Here is a 24,703-nt window from a genome sequence, read left to right as displayed (position 1 = left end):
TGCTACATAGAGGGAGGTCAGAGAAAGCAGTCAGTTCCTGCTTCTATTACAGAACTAGATCTTGCCTTCTGGAAATTATAGTAAGCCACAAGCCTCTTCCACCAGAAGACAAGATAGCCAGTCATTAGGGTTGCCAGATGGGTGAAACAAAAATATCGAACACCCTTACCCCCCCACCCCCCCCCCCCCAAAAAAAAACCACCTAGAAGAAAATTCTGTTGAAGGGAAAAAAAGGGGGGTGGGGAAGAGACCAAAGTTGCTGAGGGAAAAAAAATTAAAATAAAACAGCATTAAAACAGCATGTCCCCTTTAAGAGTGAATGCAGGGATAGGAACAGGGGAGCGGTTGAGTACTAAGACCCAGGGGAAGCATTGCTTCCCCTTGGTCGGCAGCCATTTTGTGACGGCAGCCCTGCAGAACTAGGTAAGCATGGGGGCTGAGGTCGGGGGGCTGGGGGTGTTGGGAGCCAGGAGGGGTTCGGCGGGGAGAGGGGGAAGAGTCCGGGTGCTGAGTGTTTGTAGGGTTGCCAGGTGCCCGGCATTTTCACCTCCTGGCTGAGAAAAAAAAATCAGAAAATACCAGACATTTTAGGTGTCCAGTATTCTCTGAATTTTTTTTTTTTACTAGACAGAAGGTGAAAATACCAGACTGTCCGGGTGAATACCGCATACCAGGCAACCCTACCAGTCATCCCATAAAGAAATTAATTCAAAACCTGTTTAAGCATTTGGAACTGCTAGAGGAGTCTTCTGAAGTAAACATTTTTAAAAGGCTTTAGAAATATTTTATGGAAATGGCAAGATACAGAATCTTCTTTTACACCATACTCTACATACATCTTGGTGTAATGACTAACACAGTCAGTTTCAAGTCACAGGAACTTCCAGGACAGACAGGTTAACCATGCTAGTGAATAGAATTAAAAGATGAGAAAGTCTACACTGCTGATTAACATCCTAACACAGGAACAAGGACCATACACATTATTATAAACAAAAAAAACAAATAAAAAAGCAAACCTCTTGCTGCTAAAATATAATAAAAATAATCATAAAATCTCTGTACCTGAAAGTGGAAGGTGGTCTATTATCTGGTGTTCGTGAAGATGCAGATCCAAAAAGTTTCCTTTGGTCCTCTCTAGGTGTAAATGGCCTTTGAGTTCTTAAAGTCCGTAGCGCATTTCGTGCTTCATTTATTATCTCAGCACTGGTCTTCTGCTTAGGTACTGAAGGTCTATAAAATGGTTCTGACTTTTCTACATTTTTATTCTTTGAAGACTGCATTCTTCAAAATTTCTTGCAGGAAGCACTCTGTATAGGAGGCCCAAAATACAATACTGCTTGCAATTAAATACTAATTCAGATATTAATATTTCCGTTATCCACATGTAGTTAAAACAGGATTAAAAAAGAACAAAACTTGAAGCCACAGTGAGGGCAGAAAAAGTATTCTCAGATGCCTTTAAAAATATCATTTTACCACTGGAGTACAAATATTGTTCTTCCCGCTTCATTTTTCAAACCTATAGGACAGGGTTGGGGAACCTTTTTGAGATCGGGGGGCCGTTGACCCACTGAAACATCAGTCAGGGGCTGCACACAAGTGAGAAACAGAGCATAGGGAGGGCCCAGGCTAATAGATTTTGGAGCACCAGCATGGTCTCCCCAATGCTATGGTTGGGAGGGGAGGGCAGCCGTGAGCCTTGGGGGCCAGATCCAGGCAAGCCAGGGGCCACATCTGGCCTTCGGGCCTAAGGTTTCACAGCCCTGCTATAGAAAATACTTCACATTTATATAATGTGTCCAACTAAGAATGTCTTTAATAAGAGAGAAGGGAGTTTAAAAACAAAACCAAAACACCACACACAAAAATCACAATTAAAGGCTGCAGTGCTTTTAGTGTCAAACATCATAGTTTCCAGAAACCACAGAAAAATTCATCAAATATCACTTTCAACATCCAAAACTTGATGATTCAGTAATGATGCAGGAACAAGACAAAAAAAACATGAAATAAAAGTTTTTCCTGATTATAATCTTAGAAAACAAGTAATGGAAGTTATCAGTGTTATCAAGTTCTCTACTGTAACAAGCTATAAGAGATGTTACCTGAAAACCGCAACTGTAAGCAGAGCCAAGTAAAAGCAGAACATTTGTTTTGTTAAGAACATTCACATATTATACAATGAATGAAGATCTAACGTTGCCAATCAGAAAATGATCCCACACGTGTATCCTTACAGAGCCACTGAATGACAGGTTTTGCTTCCAAAAATCACCAGCTCTAAACAGTCAGTCAGTATCTCAGTTCAGATTTTTGCAGACATCAGTTTTCCTTTTTGAACAGGTTCACTAGCCGCATTCACATCAGAATTCTGCATGAGGCTGAAATACTGCTTATTCATGGTACCTGTGCCTCTCTCATGGCTCCCAGTTCCTTATTCAAAGGCCAAAAGTATTTTAGAATATATCAATATAAGATGAAATTTCTAAAAACAAAATCAAATGAATGTGATAAACATTTAAACCACTAATGTATTAATTAATTGTAGAGCTGAGTTATGACTCTCTGTACATGAAGAAATAATGCTCAGGTCACCCCAAATGAGACATCCTTGACATGCCAGCTGTTCTGAAAGACCTGGGACAAACCACTCCCTGAGCCAAATCATTGTTCCTGAGCAATATACAAGCAGTCCCCGGGTTACGTACAAGATAGGGACTATAGGTTTGTTCTTAAGTTGAATTTGTATGTAAGTCGGAACTGGCTCCAGATTCAGCTGCTGCCACTGAAACTGACCAGGGGCTGACTACAGGAAGCCGGAGGCAGAGTTGCTCTGCCCCCAGCTTCCTGGAATCAGCCTGATCAGTTTCAACAGCTGCTGAATCTGGAGCCTGGGACAGAACAGCTGGGGCGCTGCCCGGTAGGTTCCCACAGGACCAACCCGGCAGCACCCCAGCTGCTCTACCCGAGGCGTCCCGCAACAAAAGCCTGGTCTGCTGGGGGGGGGGCGGCGGGCGGGCGCACTAGCTGCGCCCCCTCCCCCCCCCCCAGCAGACCAGGGAAACCCGAGCAAAGCCCAGGCAGCGGCTTTGCTCGGGTGTCCATGGTCTGCTGGGGGGGGTCCAGCGGCTTTGCTGGACCCCCCCCAGCAGACCAGGGAGACTGGAAGAAGCTTTTCTCGCCCCGGAGGACACGGGTGGCGACCCGCCGCCCGTGAGCTCCGGGGCGAGAAAAGCCCCGTTCGTAAGTGCGGATCCAACATAAGCCGGATCCGCGTAAGTCGGGTACTTCCTGTACTGCAAAGTTACACCTAAATCCCCATTCCAGATTGTGCGCAGGGCTTGAAAACGGAGCTAGGTTTGAATGGCTATATTAGAGAAAATACATACTAGGCCACATTAAGTTAACATCCCCATAATGGTCTTTCCATTATGAAGAAGATATGCCACTCCATATGCTGAATTTTTATTTTTGGTCTGACAAATATATTACCTCCACGTTTTAATGTTTGTTTGCATTGTTAATGAACATGAAACTCGTGTAAAAAAATAAAGAGCAACAATCAACTTGCAAATCAAGGTGTAATGTTTTCACAGATATGATAGCTATAAATGAAGAAATCTATTGGGAATTTTGTTGTTAGATAAATTAAGAATAGGAAACGATTAAATGTCTTGAATTTTTTGTTAAAGATTTACAGACATTTGTTCTTAGAGTTGTGTGTTTTGCTCTATACACAACAAAAATAAAATGAAGACACTGATTAGGCACAGTTGGTCCCAAATAAGCATGTTTATTAACTATATACAAACATACAAAGCCTAGCTTAATGCGTAGCTGCTCTGCTGAGTGGTTTCTAATGGCTTCTAAAGTATAGAAAAAGGTGACCGTCACTAGAATGCCAACAAACTATTTAAAAGAAATACTAACCAATTTCTACATACTACAATTAGTTGAACTAGGTAGTGTCTTTGCTGCTGTAGTCGTCTCACGACAACACAAATGTGGCATGGTACACTTTAATTGCAGAACTCTATCGCCACCTCCTTTTCTTTTTAATTTCAAAATTCCAAAGAAATGCCAACCATAAGTTTGACCAAGTCTATGAAGACATACAAAGCAATTCACAGAAATGTGCATTTCCCACAATTTCAGACCTATAATGACAATTTTGCTTTAATGAATTCTATGGTTCGTGCAAATAATTTTAAATATTGATGCTATAATCAAGTTACACAGAAAAGTAGGGCAGATGAAGGATTTTTCTGAGGGACAGGCATTTCATTTTTGCCTGAATAATGAGCAAACAGTATTTGAAACAATGCACGTCACAGTTTGAGATACATATACAAAATGAATCTTGTTCTCTTTCAAATCACTTGCTATAATGCAAAGAAATCTCTGATGGAAATAGCTTAGTGCCAAATTTTTGAATCTTTCTATGATCATACTTAAGTGCAAGCGTAATGAGTATCAGAGAGGTAGCCGTGTTAGTCTGAATCTGCAAAAGCGGCGAAGAGTTCTGTGGCACCTTATAGACTAATCGAAGTGTTGGAGCATAAGCTATCGTGGGCAAAGACCCACTTCGTCAGATGCATGTAGTGGACATTTCCAGAGGAGGTATAAATATGCAGGCCAGAATCAGGCTAGAGATGACCAGGTGGATCCAATCAGGGAGAATGAGGCCCACTTCTAGTAGCTGATCTGGAGGTTTGAATAGCAAGAGAGGAGAAGCTGCTTTTGTAGTTAGCTAGCCATTCACAGTCTTTGTTTAATCCTGAGTTGATTGTGTCAAACTTGAAGATGAACTATAGCTCAGCCGTTTCTCTTTGAAGTCTGGTCTTGAAGTTTTTTTGCTGCAGGATGGCTACCTTTAGCTCTGCATTTGTGTGTCCAGGGAGATTGAAGTGTTCCCCTACAGGTTTCTGTATATTGGCATTCCTAATATCTGATTTGTGTCCATTTATTCTTTTACGTAGGAACTGTCCAGTTTGGCTGATGTATATAGCAGAGGGGCATTGTTGGCGCATGATGGCATATATTACGTTAGTAGATGTGCAGGAGAATGAACCAGACACGGTATGGCTGATCTGGTTAGGTCCTGTGATGGTGTTGCTGGTGTATATATGTGGGCAGAGCTGGCACCGAGGTTTGTTGCATGGATTGGTTCCTGAGTTAAGAGTTATTATGGTGTGGTGTATAGTTGCTCGTGAGAATATGCTTCAGGTTGGCGGGTTGTCTGTGGGCGAGGACTAGCCTGCCTCCCAAGGCCTGTGAAAGCTTATGCTCCAACACTTCGGTTAGTCTATAAGGTGCCACAGAACTCCTCGCCAGTAGTGTAATGAGTAAGATGCACCGTTCATCATTAATGAAATGTGTACTAAAGTGATGTAATCCACTGCACTTGTTCACGTTGAAATTACAAAATCAGAAGTTGTTATAATAAAATATTTTATTGCAATTAATTCATAAACTTGTTGCTGCTGTTAGTGCTGATCACTTGTGATACCTATATGTAAACATGATTAAGGGTTTGTACAAGACCTTGTTTTGAACAGAACCAACATATCCCTGTGAATTTCTGTACAGAAGTGCTGTATATTTTGTTATGGTCTTCCACTTCCATAAAGAGGTCTTTATAGTTTGTAATTCTGACATAACCAATTATTGTAGTAAAGCTCCATCTCTGGCTCTCATCTTCTTCTGGACGAGAAGATTTTGATAACGTTATGTGTGTAGACAGGCCAGTAACAGGGATTCTTAGATTCTGAGGTGGATTTGTTTTGTTTTTCCCCAGGCCAGAGAGGACCATTAGATCATTTAGGCTGATCAGCTATATATCACCATGGAACTTCATACTGTTATGTTTGCATTGAGCCCATAAACAATTTATGTTTGTCTAAAGCAGATCTTCTATCAAGAATGGCATGTATTCCTAATTTCTTGGCACCAAGAAATAGAAAATCCACCACATCTCTTGGCAATTTGTTCCAATAGTTGATACACCTCACTATTAAAAATGTGTATTTAATTACTACAGTGAATTTGTCTGGCTTCTGCTTTTAGCCATTGTTTCGTTTTGTATATCTATCCTGGATTGAAGAGCTCATTAGTGCCCAGTATTTTGTCCACGTGAAGGTCTTAAGACACCATAATCAAGTTATGTCTCCATCTTTTTTGATAAATGCAACAAATGAAGCTCTTGACACTCTCACTGTAAGGCATTTACTGCAGCCCTGAAATCATTTGCTGCTTTTTTCCTGTACCTGCTCCAATTTTTAAATGTTTTAAAAATGTTAACATCAGAACTGGAAGCAGTACTCCAGTATGCATCAATGTCATATACAGAAATAAAAATCACTTCCTATTCATGTCTCCACTTACACATCAAAGGATCACATTGGCCTTTTTTGCCAGAGCATTAGACTGAGCATTCACGGTTAGTTGCTTCTCCATTTCATTAGTGACTTGGATAATAGGAGTGGAGAGTCCACTTACAACACTAGCAGATGATCCCAGACTGGGAGAGGTTGCAAATACTTTTGACGGAAAGAATCAGTGTTCAAAATAACTTGATAAATTGGAGAACTGATCTAATAACACAGAAGTGGAAAGTACTAAATTTACAAAGGAAAACTCAAACATAAAATGGGGAATAATTGGCCAGGCAGCATTATTACAGAAAAGCACTTTTACATATAGGGTTATAGTGGATCACAAATCAAATGAGTCAATGTGATGCAGTAACAAAAAAAGCTAAATATTCTGGAATGTGTATAATATATAAAGACTCAAGATGACATATAAAAGACTTAGGAGTAACTTTTGTCTTGCCTTACTCAGCCCTGGTGAGACATCAGATTCTTGAGGTCCCTTTCACCCCTGCATTTCTGTGATGTCTAAGTCCTTTGTTCCGAGTCAATGCTTTCTAGGACAGTCCACCATTCAGTATAGGAAGTCTGAACTCCTTTTTTCTAGATGTATTAAACTATATTTTATTTTAATCCAAATCACTTTCCGGGACTGCTCTGACCTCATCATTATTTACCACTATGCCTATCTTTGTACTATTTACAAGTTTTATCAGCAGTGGTTTTATATTTATTTACTGATGATTGATGAAAATGCTGAAGACAACCAGGTCTAGTACCAGTCCCTTTAGAAACCCACCAGAAATACCCATATTCAAATTATTATTGGCCCCCTGACAACTACTTTGAGACATGTCAGCCAATTCTTAATCCATTTAACTTGTGCTTTATTGACATAGTTCTAACTTCTTACCAAGAAAGTCATGTGATACTAAGTATATTATAACTATTCTTCAGAGGGTCTTAGACTGCATTTATCACTGCAGTATCTGAGCACCTTTCGGTAGCGAATTAAAGCAATGTAACTACACATCCGTCACAAAGTATTTGTTCTTTTATCCTCTCCCCAGAGACATCGTATATACAATGGAGTCTCTAATTGGGTAGGGTTTTAAGGGTTCTTTTTAATTACTTAAATATACCTGTTACTATGAGTTTGCATACTTTTTTTGTTTGTTTGTTTGTTTGTTTTTAAATCAGGCAAAAGGGGACACTCAGAACTGATGTCAAGCTAACTGGCTCATAGTTACCTAGGTCAAACCGCTTGCATTTTCTGAATGCTAGTATATTAATATTCTTCCAGTCTACCAGAATTTAGGACACAGCCTGCCTTAACCAACTTTTTTTTTTAAGATACCCTAACTCTTGGTTGTAGGTTCTGCTGATGGCCTGGAAACTAGCTCATCAGCCTGGTGTGATACAAGCACCTCATGCTGTTTTTTTCTAAATATAGAACAGAAACATTTATTGAACATTCCCTACACCACCATTAACAATTTCACTATATCTAGTTCATGGCCACATTTTATAACATTATTAGGCTTTTTTAGTTTCTAATATTCTTTAAAAATGTATTCTTATTTTCAGGGCTTGACAAGCGGTGGCAAGCCCCGCTCGCCAGCCACGCGGTTTGGCACACTGCATATGCGCAGACCGCGCTGCACGTGTGCTGATTGCACTGCGGTGCTGTGCCGGGCTAAAATCTACTCGCCACGGGTGAGTAGATGGCTCTAATTGTCGAGCCCTGCTTATTTTTCCTTAGACTTGCCAACCATGGCATCTTTACCTTTCCTTATCAATTTTCTACTCTTCATAATATCTAATAGACAATGATTACCATCTATTTCCCCCCTTTTCCATATTTTTATTTATCCATATTCTTCTAATTGCTGCCTCCACTTTGACAATGAACTAAGACGGACTTTTTAACCATAAGTTGTCCTTTTTCTTGATTGTGGAAGCATGCATTTTGTCCATTTAATAAAATCTTCTTATATAACTTCCAGTTTTATTTTTCTGTCATTTTTATCTCCCAGTCCTTTTCACTTTTAAAGCTGAGGAAAATTATGAGACTAGCCATCCTGAAGAGCAAGCTTATATTTTATATATAAATGGTTGCAACTGTCCTATCTGCCTATATTGATTGTAAACAGGTCATGGTCACTGGTCCGTAAGCTATCACCAACATCCACTCCAATGGTTGATTCCTATTCTTCTGTCATAGGGTGCGTCTACCCTGCACCATAGGTCAAAATAAAATGCACAATTTGAGCTATGCAAATTGCATATCTTATTTCAATGTTATTTCGAAATTTGGTGCTGTCTACAGAGCACTTGTTTTTTAATAAATCGCTATTCCGAAACATTCCTTACTTTTTGTGGAATGAGGTTTAAAGGGATGTTAGAATAGTGAGCCAGTTATATTTTGAAATAACAGCAGGTGGGGAGATGCTTCAATTCCCACTGGTGAACTGAAACAGGTAAACCATTCACATCCCTAGTTCAACCTGTAGCTACCTTGTGTTTGGTCCAATACCCTCCTTGCTAGAAAATTATATTATTTTAATAATGGGAATGTTTTAATACTAGCTGCATGAGGCATCCAGGATATAGCACCTAAATTTAACAGCCCCCATATCAGCTCAATTTCTGTCAACACACTAAGAACCTGCTTGTAAAGAGTAAATCATCTTATTCTCTGGTTCAATTTGGTTTTCTCTAACAGACCCCCATTCTGGGCTTTGTTAATTAACACATTGATCCATATGCATTCAAGATCCATTGATCTGAATTATCAGTAAATCTAAAACAGGTGATGTCTAAGTGCCACACTGCTACACCATTTTTACCCACTGTATTTTCCTTGCACAAGTTACAACAGTGCCCACACAGACACAAACCTGTCCAGTTCTGGAGCCCACAACTCAGTCACACCACCCTCAAAGAACAAACAGACAACAGATGGAAGAAACACAACACTCACCCAGTCCCTAACCCACAAACATAGCTTTCACAATCTGACATCTATTTGCTTCTACTTTTACCTTGCTGAACAGAGTTAATGTGTTTGATCATGGGTAGAGGAGGGTTGGTGTTATATGGATATAGGCAATGGTATTCTATACAATAAAGGGCTTGTCTATATCTCTGGCTAAATATACACTGCTGTGATCAATGCAGTGGTATTGATTTAGCTGGTCTTCATCAGATCTGCTAAATCAATGATGGGAGCAACTGTGCTCCACTTCTCCAAGAAGACAGAAGCTGGTGAGAGAGCGTTTCCATTCAGCAAAGTGTGGTGTAGACACTACTATAAATCAGCTTAAGTTCTATAGATTTCAATTAGGCCAAATTACAGCTTTAGTGTAGACCAACCTAACGTTTTAAGTAAAGGAGTTCTGTGTTTCAACTACTTCAGAACAGTTTAATGGTTGAAACGACATGTCACTTGGAATGACCTGAGACTTATTTTGTTATGCAGAGCCAGTCAAACTCTAGTTCTGTATTGTAAATAGTGTCTGAATAAAGTTGGGGTGGGAATTTGATGTGGCAACATGTTTCCCTGCAACAAAGCATCAGGTCAGAGAGTTACTTTCACCATCACCTTCAGATGAGTCTGTCAAATAGAGCTGTCATTTGGGGTGAGGAGAAACTTATTTCATTATGTACAGTCAAAACTAAGGATGTAAAACCCATTAAAATAGTTAACTGATTAAACAACTAAAATTATATTGTTTAACCAGTTAAGCACTGCAATCCCAGGTGGGGAGGGAGGCACTTGGGTCCACCCCATAGCAACCTCAAGAGGTGTGGGGGCTGCTCTAGCCATGCCAGTTAACTGGATACTGGGAAGCAGGCCATAACCCCAAGACATTAGAGAGATGAGGGCAAGGTAATAGTTATTAGATCAATTTTTCCCTCTCAGCAACTGAAATTTACCCAATAAAAGATATTGCCTCACCAACCTGGTCTCAATTAAGTAATAAGTCATTTAAATGTGTCACAATCAAATGAATTTGGTATAATTAAAAAAAATTAATCCCAGTGATACTTTTAAACAATTTTGTCCTTTGAATAAGGAACTGGGCACCATGAATAAGATGATACCATAAGGAGTCAACATCAGCTTCATGAATTCACTCTTTGCTCTATGAGTGGTTCTCAACCTATTTACTACTGGGAGCATCACAGCCTGTAAGGCCCTGAGGATGAATTAGGGACCACAGTTCTGTGCTGATTGGACTGTAGCCCACAGGCTGAGAATCATTGAATGTTCATAGAATCATAGAATAATAGGACTGGAAGGGACCTCGAGAGGTCATCGAGTCCAGCCCCCTGCCCTCAAGGCAGGATCAAGGTACATAAGAAGGATCCACTAAGGTACATAAGAAGGAGTATATTTTGCTTGGTATTTGATGTAAGCATTTGGCAAGATGGTAAATTCTATCCTTTTATACAATTTATGAGTAAGAGTGAATAGACTGGATTCCTTCTTCAATCTTCCTAAGTTGAAGTAAAACTTCCCCCACCGGGCTAGGCTTGGGGCAGAGAGTTGGGGAGGGCTCTTTCCGGGGATGAGGGGCTCAAACTTTGGGGTGCGGCAGACAACCGCTGGACTCGGCACAGACTCTGCATCCCAACACTCGCCCAAGCCCCTGCAGGAGACCACGCCGAGACCCCTGGCGCGAGTGGGGGCCGCCTTGCCCCACAAAAGCGGGGGAGCGGCAATATAAATGCGTCACTAGGGGAGGAACAGCAAACAGCACCCCAGCCCGGGGGCTGACGCTGCCCCTGTCCGGGACGCGGCGGGGGGGGGGGGGGGGGCAGAGGCTCCGCAGGCTGCCCGGAAGGGGGAGGCTGCCCCTGCCCCAACGCGGAGATGCGCCGCGAGGCCCGTTGCCATAACAACCGTACACAGAGCGGCCCTGCCCGGGCTCCAGTCCCCGTCGGGCTGTGAGGAGGCACCTTGTCGGCGGGTCTGTGCGAAGCGGGTCCTCACCGCGGCCAGTCTCTGCCCCGCTGCCGTTAGCGGCGCCGCGCGCCCCGCAACCCGCGGCTCCCGACAAGCCGGCCGGCCGGACGCTCAGTGAGCAGGCGCAGCTAGCTCCCCCAGCGCATGCGCAGACCTGTCCTCGCCTGTTGCGGTCTTCCAAGAAGCGAGTGGCGGGAAGCGAGGGGAGCGGAGCGGCGTCCCCGCTGTGGGCGGGGGACGCGGGGCGGCGTGCTGGAGGCGATAGGCTGGTGCTGCCTTTCATCTCACCACGAGCATCAGCGGCGGGGGGTGTATTACTATAAATTTCTGCCCTACCCCCAGGACTGGGGTGGAAGGAAACTTCCCTCCCCCTCAACAGCGCCAAGCAGACACCCTTTGTGCCCAGCTGTCGGCCCGCCACGGCCCTCAGTGGAACAAGCTGCGGGAGAAGGGCCCCACATGCCAGTCACAGAATGTATTTGTGAAGGAAATTCCGGATGCACCTCAGTTTGTTCCTTTCGGACAAGGAACCTCAGGCCAGAGGGCCGAATGCTGCCTGGACTTATCTGGATCCGGTCCCGAGGTTCAAGCGATGATAATACTTATTCCATTCCATTCCTGTCTTTGGATGATGTTAAGCAGAAGCTACTAAAGGACATTTTTAACTCAGCCCATCCAGATAACTTGCATCCAAAAGTTTTAAAAGAGCTGACTGAGGAGTTCCGGGGACAATTAATGTTAACAGTGGATGGTGATTCTCAATAAAAAGTGGAACACTAGGGAAGAAGCAGAAGACTGGAAGAAAGCTAAAATTGTGCCAAGTTTTAGAAAAGGATAGATGGGATGATCTAGGTAACTAGAAGTCTAATATCGATTCAGGACATTTGTCAGTGAAGCCAAGTCTTTGGCATGAGCTGGTATCTGGTTTGTTAACATGACACTATCCCTCTCACACATGACACTCAAGTCCTTATTAGTGTCATTCCTTTTTCTACACAGACCACTCCCTGCAGGAACAAAGGCTTTCTCCATTGAGCGTGACTGTCAGTTGAAATCCCAATAAAAGGGCTGTGCATAAGCACTGACTCCATAGGTGCTCCAGAAGAAAGTGGGAGGAGCAGTGAAAAAACCCACACTTCTGAGCAATATAGGTATTGATCCATGCAGTGGAATAGACAGCACTATGACAGTGGAAGACAGGCTGTGTCTACACTGGTGCAATCTTGCGCAAAAGCAGTCGCTCTTGCGCAAAAACTTCCTGCCTGTCTACACTGGCCGCATGTTCTTGCGCAAGTAAACTGATGTTCTACTGTATGAAATCAGGGCTTCTTGCGCCAGAACTCTGATGCTCCTGCTCAGGAATAAGCCCTTTTGCGCAACTGTTCCTGCGCAAGAGGCCACTGCAGACAGGCAATATGAATTTCTTGCGCAAGAAAGCCTTATGGTTAAAATGGCCATCAGAGCTTTCTTGCACAAGAGAGCGTCTACACTGGCACGGATGTTCTTGTGCAAAAGCACATGCCAGTGTAGACGCTCTCTTCTGGAAGAGTTTTTACAGAAGAACTCTTCCACAAAAGAGCTTTTGCACAAGAAGCTGCCAGTGTAGCTGTAGCCTTACTGCCCCTTGTGGAGGTAAATTAACTACAGCATGGAGAGAGCTCTCTGCTTTTGTCATAGAGCAGGGTTACTCAACTTTGGAAGCCCATTGGGACCACAATGATACTCACATCACAGGTCAATGGCCACAACTTAAGTGTTGTTTCATATGCATGCAAATATATATGCAAATAGCTTTTCACACTGACATGAATACAAAGCAGTTCCCACAATGCCCCAGCACCTCCTCCCTCGAGGCTAGAAACACCAACACCCTGTACCCATCTGTTCCAGCCAGCCCATCAGCTTGTGTCTTTCAATGCTCACCCCACCTGGGAGACACCTCGCCATTGTGGAGCAAGTTCCCAGTGGAGGCCATATTCAAAGGATCCCACCTGCAAGCCACATGTTGAGCCCTGTGTAAACCCAAACTGTACTGCGGGCTGCAAACAAACGGTCTGTGAGCCACATGTAGCCCATGAGCAAAGTGTTGAGTAGCCCTGTCACAGAGCCTCTTTATTGAAGAACTACAGTGCCATAGCTGTATCTAGGGTTGCCAGATGTCCAGTATTCACCCAGACAGTCCAGTATTTTCACCTCCTGTCTGTTAAAAAAAATTCAGAGAATACCAGACACCTAAAATGTCTGGTATTTTCTGATTTTTTCCCCGGCCAGGAGGTGAAAATTCTGGGCACCTGGCAACCCTACAAACACTCAGCTCCCAGGCTCCCAACACCCCCAGTTCCTGCTTACCTAGTTCTGCAAGGCTTCTGGCACAAAATGGCTGCTGACCCAGGGCCCCCTCCCCTGTTCCTATCCTGGGCACTCACTCTTAAAGGGGACATGCTGTTTTAATGCTGTGGGTTTTTTTGTTCAACAACTTTGGTCTCCGTCCCCCTCCCCCTTTTTCCCCCCTTCAACAGAATTTTTTCCCAGTGTTTTTTTTTTTTTGAGGGGGGGGGGGGGAGTTGTTTGGTATTTTTGTTTCAACCATCTGGCAACCCTAGCTGTATCAGTACTGCTACACCAATAAAGACCTGCTCTACACTAGACCAGGCAGGTCAGCTTAAGGTACACCATCCAGCTATGCAAAATGCACATCTGGATTCAGCTTACCTTAAGCACAGTCCTCCACACCATCTTAATAGGCTGAAGGTTAAAGTGCTCTTCAAGGACTTCCTTAGCCACAAAGCTCTACAACAGGCCAGGGCAAAATACAGCCTGCAGACTGGATCCGGCCTGCCGAGCCACAAGATCTGGCCCCCAGCTTACTCCTCAGCCCCAGGCACCATGCAGAAACGCAACTACAGAGCTCCGTTTCTATTTTTAAACTGGAGTCGGGGAGGAGCCACCCCATCCCTGGCACATTCCCATTGGCCAATTTCTGGCAGAAACCAGCCAATAGGAGCTGCTTACTGGAGTAACAGACAGCCAAGAAGAACCAGGCCCCCTCTCTTTGGCTCAGTTATTCATGAAGCACAGGGCCAGGCAAGCCAGTAGGCTGGGACATATTTTAAGTCTGTAGGCAGGCAGGCTAGTTTGGCAGCTGGCAAGTAAGTCTCTTGGCCACAGCACGCTTCTGGCACCCCAACCCTTTCCTGCCCCAACTCTCTGCCCCTCCCCCTCCCCACTCAACATACCCAGACCCTCTCTCCCCCTCTTACACCCACACTCTCTCCCAGATTGGGCATCCCAGTCTCATGCCCCAGATCACAATCCCCTCCTACCCTAGGTCACATCCCAAACCCCTGCACTCCAGTCCCCTGCCTTAGGTCACAACCGCCTGCTTCATTCTATCTCCCTCCAGACTCCAGTCTTCCTCCTACATCCCAGTCCCTTACCCCAAGCTCCCCTCTGCACCAGACCACGCATCTCCTCTATTCATGGAAGAGTGTGGCCCTTGTCCACTTTCCAAAATCTTGGCGTGGCCCCCTGTCAAAAATTATTACCCACCCCTTCTCTATAATGAGGTTTTTTTATAGTCCTGTGTCTAAATAGTCAAAGTCAGTAGACCTTGTCTTCATCTCCACCCTGGAAGCAATTTCTCCCTCTTTGACTCAGCTATTATGCAGGACACAACAAGCAGGACATAACCTTCAAGACAGTTTTCTAAGGCTAGGTCTACACTACCGCTTTTTCCAATTTATTGTTTGGAAGAGGCTTTTCCAAAATTTGGCCTGTCTACACTGGACCAAATTTCAGAAAATCCCCCGCTTTCAGAAGATCCCTTCATCCTCATGGAAGACAGGGCTTCCAAAAAAGCACGTTTGCACTTCCTCAAAAAAAAGTAGAAGAGCAAACACATTCCCTGGAGGCAGCGAAGTTTATCCCGGAAAAACCCTGCAGTGTAGACATACCCTTGGGCTACGTCTACACTGGCCCCTTTTTCGGAAGGGGCATGTTAATTTTGAAAGTGGGAATAGGGAAATTTAAATAAACATGTCCGCCGCTTTTTTTCCGGCTTGGGGAAAAGCCGGAAAAAAAGCGTCTAGACTGGCCCGATCCTCCGGTTCAAAGTAGGAATAAGAGATCCTCCGGAATAGGGCTTTATTCCGGAGGATTGGGACAGTCTAGATGCTTTTTTTCCGGCTTTTCCCCAAGCCGGAAAAAAAGCGGCGGACATGTTTATTTAAATCCCCCGCGGATTTCCCTATTCCCACTTTCAAAATTAGCATGCCCCTTCCTAAAAAGGGGCCAGTGTAGACGTAGCCTAAGTGAGATACAGTCTTGTGAGTAAATACCTCTAGCATCCCTCCAATCTACAAAAAAGAGCATGTAACATTCATATTCATTCTACACTGCTGCACCAATAGTTGAATCTTTACCTAGTGTATCTTGAGATAACTAGTGTACCTTCATGAACTAAACTAGGGGAACAAGGTAGGCTAGATCTCCCAGAATCACTACTGGAATTTCCATATTGAAAATAGTAAGTCTCAGAAAGAATGTCCCTGCTTAAAACTTTCTGAACAGTCCTGTGGTCTTAAAGAAGCAAGTGCCATGCATCCTTCCTGATCAGCGCATAGTGAAGCATCTCCAGTGAGCCACTGATGGTTGTATGACCAAAGCAAAATAACCTTTTACATGGATGCACAATGTGACAACGTGAACTAGGATCAAAATAGGGATATTGCCTATGCCTCACCACAGTTTAGGAACCCCACTGCTGGAAATCCATCCACTATGTCCTTCACATTGCCAGGAGTCACGGTCATATGTAGCAAGAGTTAATTAATGGCCTCAGATGCTTTCATGACATGCTCCCCACGGTGGATTTTACAACTCCAGAATGATTTCCCACGGATGAGTAGCAATCGAGCATTGAAATATTCCTGAGTGAAATTGCCATATGCAGTATCAGTGCAGCTTTTAATCTGGTTTCTCTGCACTAGAAAGCTGGAGCAGGTGTGACACACAGGTCCAGAAATGTGGGCTTTCACATCCAAAAGTTCTTCAGCCACTGCTTGTCATCCCAAACATGTATTATGATGCAATCCCACCTGCCAGAGCTTGTTTCTTGGGCCTTCCACCTTCCGCAGCCATTTTGTGAATGCCACCAACAACTTGAATGGTGGTTTTTTGTTGGGATTTTTTTGTGGTCTCTCACGAAACTGTTGAAGAAATCATCATGTCCCACCCATCATGTTGCAGTATTTTCTATGGGTCTGAAGATACAAGAGAATTATGTATCCTGTATGCAACATTAGTAAGAATAATGCAGAGTACCGTAGTCTTCATACTTCTGTCAAATGTTTCTGAATGAGATTATGGAACTTTAAATATGACAAGGTAAAGAAGGGCAAGTACACAAAGCGTATCAAGGTAAAAAAAATAGAAAAATATGAAGGAAATTGTAACATAGCAAGAAGAAAAAGGAAAACAAATATGAAATGGCATAAGGGTTAATTCTTTTTTAAATGGCATCCATCCTAAAGATTTTTTTTATATCATCAAATTTGCTTAGAACATATGGTTTCAGTTTTTGCCAGCAGATGAATCCAACCCACTCATTCTGTTAGTGTTGATCTATTATTCACTTTTGTAATGCTAGTCACCAGAGTGTTCACTGAAGATTGACATACATGAGGGGAAAATACTTGCACACATCAGAGCAGCTATTTTTAGTAGCCATATCAAGTGGAATGGATAAATAAAGTAACCCACCATGATGATTATTTTTGGTAAAACTGATATATAATATCAAGAGAAGTTATAGTATTCAGAGATTATATAGGGAAGAATTAGCTGCCTTTTGAGAAGTTATCTCTAACTTTCCTAGCTTTTTTTAGGCAAAAATGTTGAAATGAATATATAGGCAGCACCAAGAATTACTTATAAATTATACATAATTATAAATTCCTGCTTGGTGAGGTTCAAAATATAATAGGGAAGTAAGAGCTGCCAGATGTCATGAAATGTTAATAGCCCATGTTACATGAAGAAAGGCCTAAAAATAGCCCAGCCCTAAAAGTAGTAAGATTTTCTGTTGCATTTAAAGAGTACTTATGATGGAAAGTGGATTATGTACAAAGTGATATAACAACATGATATACTATACTTCAGCGTCAACAATATAAGCCATTCTTAACACCTACAAGAGAATGTTTTGCTTGTGAAGGTAGCCCTAGAAATGAAAGCTGCTTTATGTATTCACAACAATAGGCACAGATTGGTACTGATAGTGCCAGCTGCTGCCCTAACCTGATTCAAAAAGGATTATACCTACAAGTGAGAGGTAGTACAGTCTCCATACCCTTTGAATCTTTGAGGTTTTTAATAAGACTGCCATGAAGGCCTGTGTGATGCCTATCCACTTTTTAATCTGTTCAGTATACATATTGTACTTACTACTCTACTGGCACCATACAACTGAAACTTGCTTTCTGTGTAACATTGATTTAAAATGGTGATCTAGTCATTTACATGTTAAAGGAATGTTATGCAGGACAGGTCAACAAAGAAATATTCATGATTGTTAATTTGCACTGGTTTATTAAGAATAAGGCCAGTAAGGAAAGAAATTAGCATTAAGTGTATTTGAGCATCACAAAAGTAAATATAAAAAACAACAGTCTAGTAGCACCTTAAAGACTAACAAAACATGGGATTTCGTGGGCACAACCCACTTCTTCAGATGACAGGAGTCTTGGAAGTCCAGATCCAAGAATAAATAAGGGGAGGGAGGTAAGGAGAAGGAAAAAAATGTAGGGGAGGAAGAAAAAAAGAGTGCAGTAGCACCTTAAAGACTAACAAAACATGTAGAAGGTAGCATGAGCTTTTGTGGACACAACCCACTTCTTCAGATGACAGGAGTGTTGGAAGTCCAGATCCAAGAATAAATAAGGGAAGTGGGGGGGGGGAGGGAGAAGCTTCAGAGGGATAGACGAATTAGTCTGTAACAGGAAAAACTTAAAAAAACAACAAATAGTCCAGTTGATTTTTAGTTTTTCCTGTTACAGACTGTGAGGGGGGGGTCCCTCGTAAAGTGTCCGATCCCCTTTGCTTTTTCTACCCACGAACCCACAATATGGCCCCAGCCGTGGGGCCAACTTGTATTCCTGGTGGCAGGGCCGGCTTTAGGCTGATTCGCCCGATTCCCCTGAATTGGGCCCTGCGCCCTAAAGCCGGAAGTGTGCTGGTGTGCTGGGCACGCTGCAGGAGAAGGCGTCGGCCCCGAAGGAGGAGTGCAGCGGCTTCTCTGCACCGCAGGAGGGGTGAGTCGAGCGCAGGGGCCTCCCTGCACTGTGGGAGGGGGAGTTGACCCCGGGGTTTGGCGGGAAGGCGGGACTCTGCTCTGTAGCTGGGGATTTAAAGGGGCTGTGACTCTTTTTGCGTGCTGTTTTTTTTTGCTCAACAAAAAATCTTGGCTGCTGTCAAAATTGTTTGAATTGGGCCCCACACTTCCTAAAGCCAGCCCTGCCTGGTGGTGTATAACCCTGAGTGGGGTGTGAGGGGGGCCTCACACGAGGACCTGTTACAGGAGGAGTAACGGTAGTTCGAATTAGGATCTTTAATTAGGATCTTTAATTTGAACTACCTACTCCGTGCCGCGTGCAGCCTTCAACTAGCCGTGGGCACGGAGTTCAGACTAAGAGGGATTTAAAAATGATGGCGCCGGGGAACATGCAAATGAAGCCCGGGATATTTAAATCCCGGGCTTCATTTGCAACTCTGCTTGCCCTAATTACCCTACCTAGCTCGAACTAACAAGCTAGTGTAGACGTACCCTCACTCTTTGGGTCAGCTACAAAATTATGAATCCCCTCTTCTTCAGGCTCTTTTATCTTTTCTTCAAGCCTCTCCAAATGGACTCTTTCCCTAGGTCATAGAATCATAGAGCTGGAAGAGACCTCAGGAGGTCATCAAGTCCAGCCTCCTGCCCAAGGCAGGACCAATCCCAACTAAATCAATTCCAACTAAATCAAGCCGAGACTTAAACACCTCTAGGGATGGAGATTACACCACCCTCTTAGGTAACCCATTCCAGTAGTTCACCACCCTCCTAGTGAGATAGTTTTTCCTAATATCCAACCTAGACCTCTCCCAGTGTAACTTGAGACCATTGTTCCTTGTTCTGCCATCCGTCATTACTGTGGACAGCCTTCCTCCATCCTCTTTGGAACCTCCCTTCAGGAAGTTGAAGGCTGCTATCAAATCCCCCCTCACTCTTCTTTTCTGCAGACTGAACAAACTCAAATCCCTCAGTCCCTCCTAGGTCATGCGCTCCAGTCCCCTAATCGTTTTGGCTGCCCTCTGCTGGACCTTCTCCAATGCATCCACATCCTTTCTATAGTGGGGGGCCCAGACCTGGACACAATATTCCAGATGTGGCCTCACCAGAGCCGAATAAAGGGTAATAATCACTTCTCTGGATCTGCTGGCAATCCTCCTCCTAGTGCACCCTAATATGCCATTAGCCTTCTTGGCTACAAGGGCACACTATTGACTCATATCCAGCTTCTCATCCACTGTAATCCCCAGATCCTTTTCTGCAGAACTGCTACTTATCCATTCAGTCCCCAGCCTGTAACAATGCTTGGGATTCTTCTGTCCCAAGTGCAGGACTCTACACTAGTCCTTGTTGAACCTCATCAGATTTCTTTTGGCCCAATCCTCTAATCTGTCCAGGTCACTCTGAACCCTATCCCTGCCCTCCAGCATATCTACCTCTCCCCCCAGCTTAATGTCATCTGCGAACTTGCTGAGGGTGCAATCCATCCCCTCATCCAGGTAATTAATAAAGATGTTGAATAAAATCGGTCCAAGAACAGATCCTTGGGGCACTCTGCTAGAAACCGACCGCCAACCTGACATTGAGCCGTTGATCAGTACCCGTTGGGCCTGACAGTCTAGCCAGCTTTCTATCTGTCTTACAGTCCATTTATCCAATCCATATTCCCTTAACTTGCTGGCAAGAATATTGTGGGAGACCGTATCAAAAGCTTTGCTAAAGTCAAGGTATATCACATCCACTGACTTTACCGTATCCTCAGAGCCAATTACCTCATCATAGAAGCTAATCAGATTGGTCAGGCAAAACTTGCCCTTCGTGAATCCATGTTGACTGTTCCTGATCACTTTTCCCTCTTCCAAGCGCTTCAAAATGGATTCCTTTTTCCGGGGACTGAGGTAAGGCTGACTGGTCTGTAGTTCCCTGGATTGTCCTTCTTCCCTTTTTTAAAGATGGGCACTACATTTGCCTTTTTCCAATCATCCGGGATCTCTCCCAATCTCCATGAGTTTTCAAAGATAATGGCCAAAGGCTCCGCAATGACATTTGCCAACTCCCTCAGTACTCTCTGTTGCATTAAATCTGGGCCCACGGGTTTGTGTATGTTTAGCTTTTCTAAATAGTTCCTAACTTGTTCTTTCCCCACCAAGGGCTGTCCACCTCCTTCCTATACTGCGTTGCCTAGTGTATTTGTTTTAGAGAGGGAGAGGTCCTCCCTCTCTAAAACAATCTCTTCCTCCCTGTCTGTTGCTTTTTCCAATAAGTTCCCAGATCTCTCTCTCCCAGACATGCTTAGAGTCAAATGCTAGCTTTCCCTGCTAACATCATAGAGAGGATGCATCAATTATAATTCCATGCCCTTTTTAAGCCACCACTTTGCTGGATGATCTCTTTCAGGAGGTACAACCAGTGGCAGAACAGATGGCAGGGTTCTAGGTTAATGGCCAAGATCAATGGGAAACATGGAGCCTTGATTCACAGACCTCAGCCCATGCATGACCACACTCTTCCCCCCACACTTTCTGAAACACTGGCAACATGGATCTTGTCCCTATTGGACTGAGATTGGCTAGCTCTCGGACACATTTCAGGCTTTTTCCCATAAGCATGAGGTCTAAAGACTTATTTTTCTTTAAATTAAAGCAGAGATTTTCATGTGACTTCAATGACCTCAGGAAGTGAGGCTTTAATAAAAACACAAATATTACAAGAATCATGACAAAATCATAGGAGCTGGAATGCCCTTGCAGTTTGGATGACACATCCTTCTGGCCCAGAAATTTGGGATCTAGCTTCTACTACAATCTTTTAGTACCACTCATGAGTTGGCCCTGAAGGGTGTGTCATTAATGAGAGCGCCAAGGAACTCTTTCCCCCACATGATGCTGTCTTTGAATGGCACCCACATGCTGCTGGGACTGGGAGCAAGAGGCAATATGACAACCTGAGCTCAGATCTCCACAATGCAGGCTGACAATAATTTTTATAAGATGTGTAATTAATTTCAATTAACATTTAGTGATCCAAAGCCCATTTTTCAGCACTGTGTGTGTCTAGTTTCATACAAAAACTATGACTCATACAAATCTATGACTTAATTTTTTTTTCCTGTGGCAATTAGGGAAGTTTATTTAAAGGAAGCTTAGCATTTCATAGAAAATTACATCTTACTGTGTAATTATTTTGTTGCTAGGTGGGAGGATTGGGAAAATTGTAAAACCTTAGGTGGGCCCAAACCAAATGCCTAGCTGTGAGCACAGCTATGAATACAGTAGGAGAAACTGGATCCATCATATTCATCCAGTTGTCTGTGATGAAGATGAACCAAATTCCAGCTCTGGCCCAGGACAAGGACATTAACTAAGAACTGATAAATTCATGCTGGAAACCAAACCAGCTTATATGTATATTAGTTTTCTTCAAAATTTGTATTGGCCTTATAACACTCTTTATAAGGTAGTTCATCTCATGGACTAGAAGGATAAGAATAAAAGATAAAACAGGATCACAAGAAATATTTGTCATCTCTTTAGTGTTTGAACTCGCTCAGTGCCAGAGACTAAAGCAGAGATTCCCCAGGGTGAGTCCACCCTGACATACATTTTGAATGGAGAGATTACTACAACTCTGTCATCTTTAGGAATTATAGATGGTAACTCATTTGTGTGTGTATGTTTGCTTGCTTTAACCAGCAAACAACTCTTATTTCTCTTTTCTAGTTAATAAACCTTTAGATAGTTTATTACAGGATTGGCCACAGGCATTATCTTTTGAGTAAGTTCTAAGGTATTGATCTGGGGTAAGTGACAGGTCTCTTGGGACTGGAAACAACCTGAATATTTTGTAATTTATGTGTACGTAACCATTTATCACTAAGTCCAGCTTGCCTGGGTAGCAAGATAGATCGGAAAGCCTAAGGGAGCTGTCTGCGACTCCATGGTAAAACTATTATAGTGACCTAGGGGTTCACATTTGTTACTGGCTTGGTAAAATCTGATTATAGAACACATCTCCAGTTTGGAGTGAATGCCCTAATGTAGGCATTCATGATCGTGAGATACTCCAAGACAGTAGAACACTATCACTATTTGAAAACAAGATATAAAAAAAAGTGACCACAAATAGTTTGGCCTTAATAGAGAGAGCAAACTTCATTACTATTTCTCTTCCCCTCCCTCTCAAAATATATGTGCTAAAGTAGGCCGACAAAGGAGCAGAAAGAGGAAAAAGAGCTCTTGGAGTAGGTGGATGAATCGAGTCCTCAGTCTAAAATAGACTACTATAAATGTTATATGCCAAACTGATGCACTGTTTTTATAGTGCATAAAGGAAGATGCCCTCCCCCGCACTCCCAACCCTAGTTCCCACAAAAACAGGGATCATGCAGCAGATTTTCTATTATAGCAGCCACGGAGGTTTGGCTAAAGGATCAGAAAACATGTTGGGCATGTTAATGAACACACACTCTCTGACAAGGGCAATGGCTGTATGCAGAGCTTCAAATAGATTATTTTTACTCTTAGTGGAAATAGAGCACATGGGGACTCTGCATGATATTCCTCAGATATTATCCAGAATATAATCTCACATGCTGCTTTTGCATGCAATGTGTACTTGTGTGCCTCTTTGTGGAGGGAAGAAGATTATTCCTGTTGCCAAGTGTCTATCTGAATTTTGCTCTCCATTAGGAGTATTATGAAGATCAGACTGGATTGCATTTATTATTATTTAGATAGCACCAATAATATGGAAGGCACTGTGCAAAGGTCCTTACAAAGACTTACAAATGCTCAACTTTAAGCCTCTGAGTAGTTCCACTGAAGACATTAACATAGACACTGGCTTATGAATAATATGGCTAAAATGTTCAAATGTTGAGCACCTAAACTGGGGGGGAGGGTGAATCTATTTGAAGCATCCAATAAAAATGACCTCGTTAGTGGTTTACAAAAATACTGAGTATCTAGCTACCACTGATAACAGATATTGAAGGGTTTGCTTTTACCATATAGCATTCATTTTGTAATCATGTACTGCTGAAATGTTCTGAACTCTGAACAACATGTTTTGTTTTTTCTTTCAAAAGTTTACATCTGAACATAGACTAAATACAGCTTTGAAACGTCACTAGATAGAAAAATGCTACTTTCAACTGTTTTAATCTAAATTATAAAAACTTACAGTTTCCTTACCTTGGCAAACCTTTTTTCCACTTTCCCTTTATATTTTAGTAGCTTACATTTAACAAGGTACTATAGTGTATTTGCTTCATCTTCTTTTTATTTATTTATTTTTTTGGTCTCTGTTGCTGCCTGATTGCATATTTCCGGTTCCAAATGAGGTATGTGGTTGACCGGTCTGTTCATTACTCTGGTATTGGTAACTCTGAGGTTTTTCTGGATCTGTACATACTGAAATAAAAATTATTTAAATATATCATGCTTGAAGTAATTTCAGTTATGATGCAGTCACTTTTTTTAATGGATAGTGATATAAAACAGCAACAGTTATCACTGTACCAGCATAGAAAAAATTAGTTCTGAATGGATAACGGTTTAATATTTTTCCTATGATTAAAGAAAACAGAGACAAGACTGTTTATAAGAGTTAACATTTCTCTGATAACTACTCGGAAAAATTATTTTAGACATATTTTCTGTTAATAAGCTGTTTTAGTAGTGGTTGATTTTATTTCTTTTTAAAAATAATTAATCAAGCGAATAAGGATCTAGTTTCAACAAGCTAAATGACTGACAGAAATCTTATTTGCTTTAGTTTGAAAATGTTAGTATCTGCCAAAATCAGATTTAGTTGAGTTGTTATTTAAAACAATGGATTTCTAATACCATGTTTTCCTTTCCCGATAAAGAAAAAAAAGTGTTAGGAGGAAGGTTTTTTTCAAACGCCATCACGGCTGAGAAACAAAGCAATTCTGGTAATATTAATACCTCTTCTGTGAGCTTCCAAAAGTATAGTTCCATTTACTGAGAGGTCATTTTTTATTATCCACCAAACTGATAATCTGAAATT

General features: G+C 42.5%; 1 protein-coding gene across 7 annotated transcripts in view; it reads right to left on the bottom strand.

Annotated features, from left to right (window-relative positions):
- The window catches only part of ARMC2 (armadillo repeat containing 2), a 110,468-nt gene that overhangs the window by 85,313 nt on the left and 452 nt on the right, over positions 1 to 24,703 (bottom strand). The window contains exons 2-4 of one of the 7 annotated variants that reach the window (XM_075923085.1): positions 24,622 to 24,695; positions 23,866 to 24,084; positions 1,066 to 1,310 (exon numbers count right to left, since the gene is read on the bottom strand). In XM_075923085.1, the coding sequence (XP_075779200.1) occupies positions 1,066 to 1,283 (218 nt within the window). In that variant the 5' untranslated portion in view covers positions 1,284 to 1,310; positions 23,866 to 24,084; positions 24,622 to 24,695. Of the gene's footprint in view, positions 1 to 1,065; positions 1,337 to 11,288; positions 12,662 to 14,058; positions 14,544 to 23,865; positions 24,085 to 24,621; positions 24,696 to 24,703 lie in introns of those variants that run through there. The other 6 variants (XM_025184720.2, XM_075923086.1, XM_075923083.1 and 3 more) reach the window with 6 other exon arrangements.

Source organism: Pelodiscus sinensis, chromosome 3, assembly GCF_049634645.1.
Source record: "Pelodiscus sinensis isolate JC-2024 chromosome 3, ASM4963464v1, whole genome shotgun sequence".
NCBI lineage: Eukaryota > Metazoa > Chordata > Testudines > Trionychidae > Pelodiscus > Pelodiscus sinensis.
Note: the sequence above shows the minus strand (reverse complement) of the source record. Positions and strands in the feature narration are given on the sequence as shown.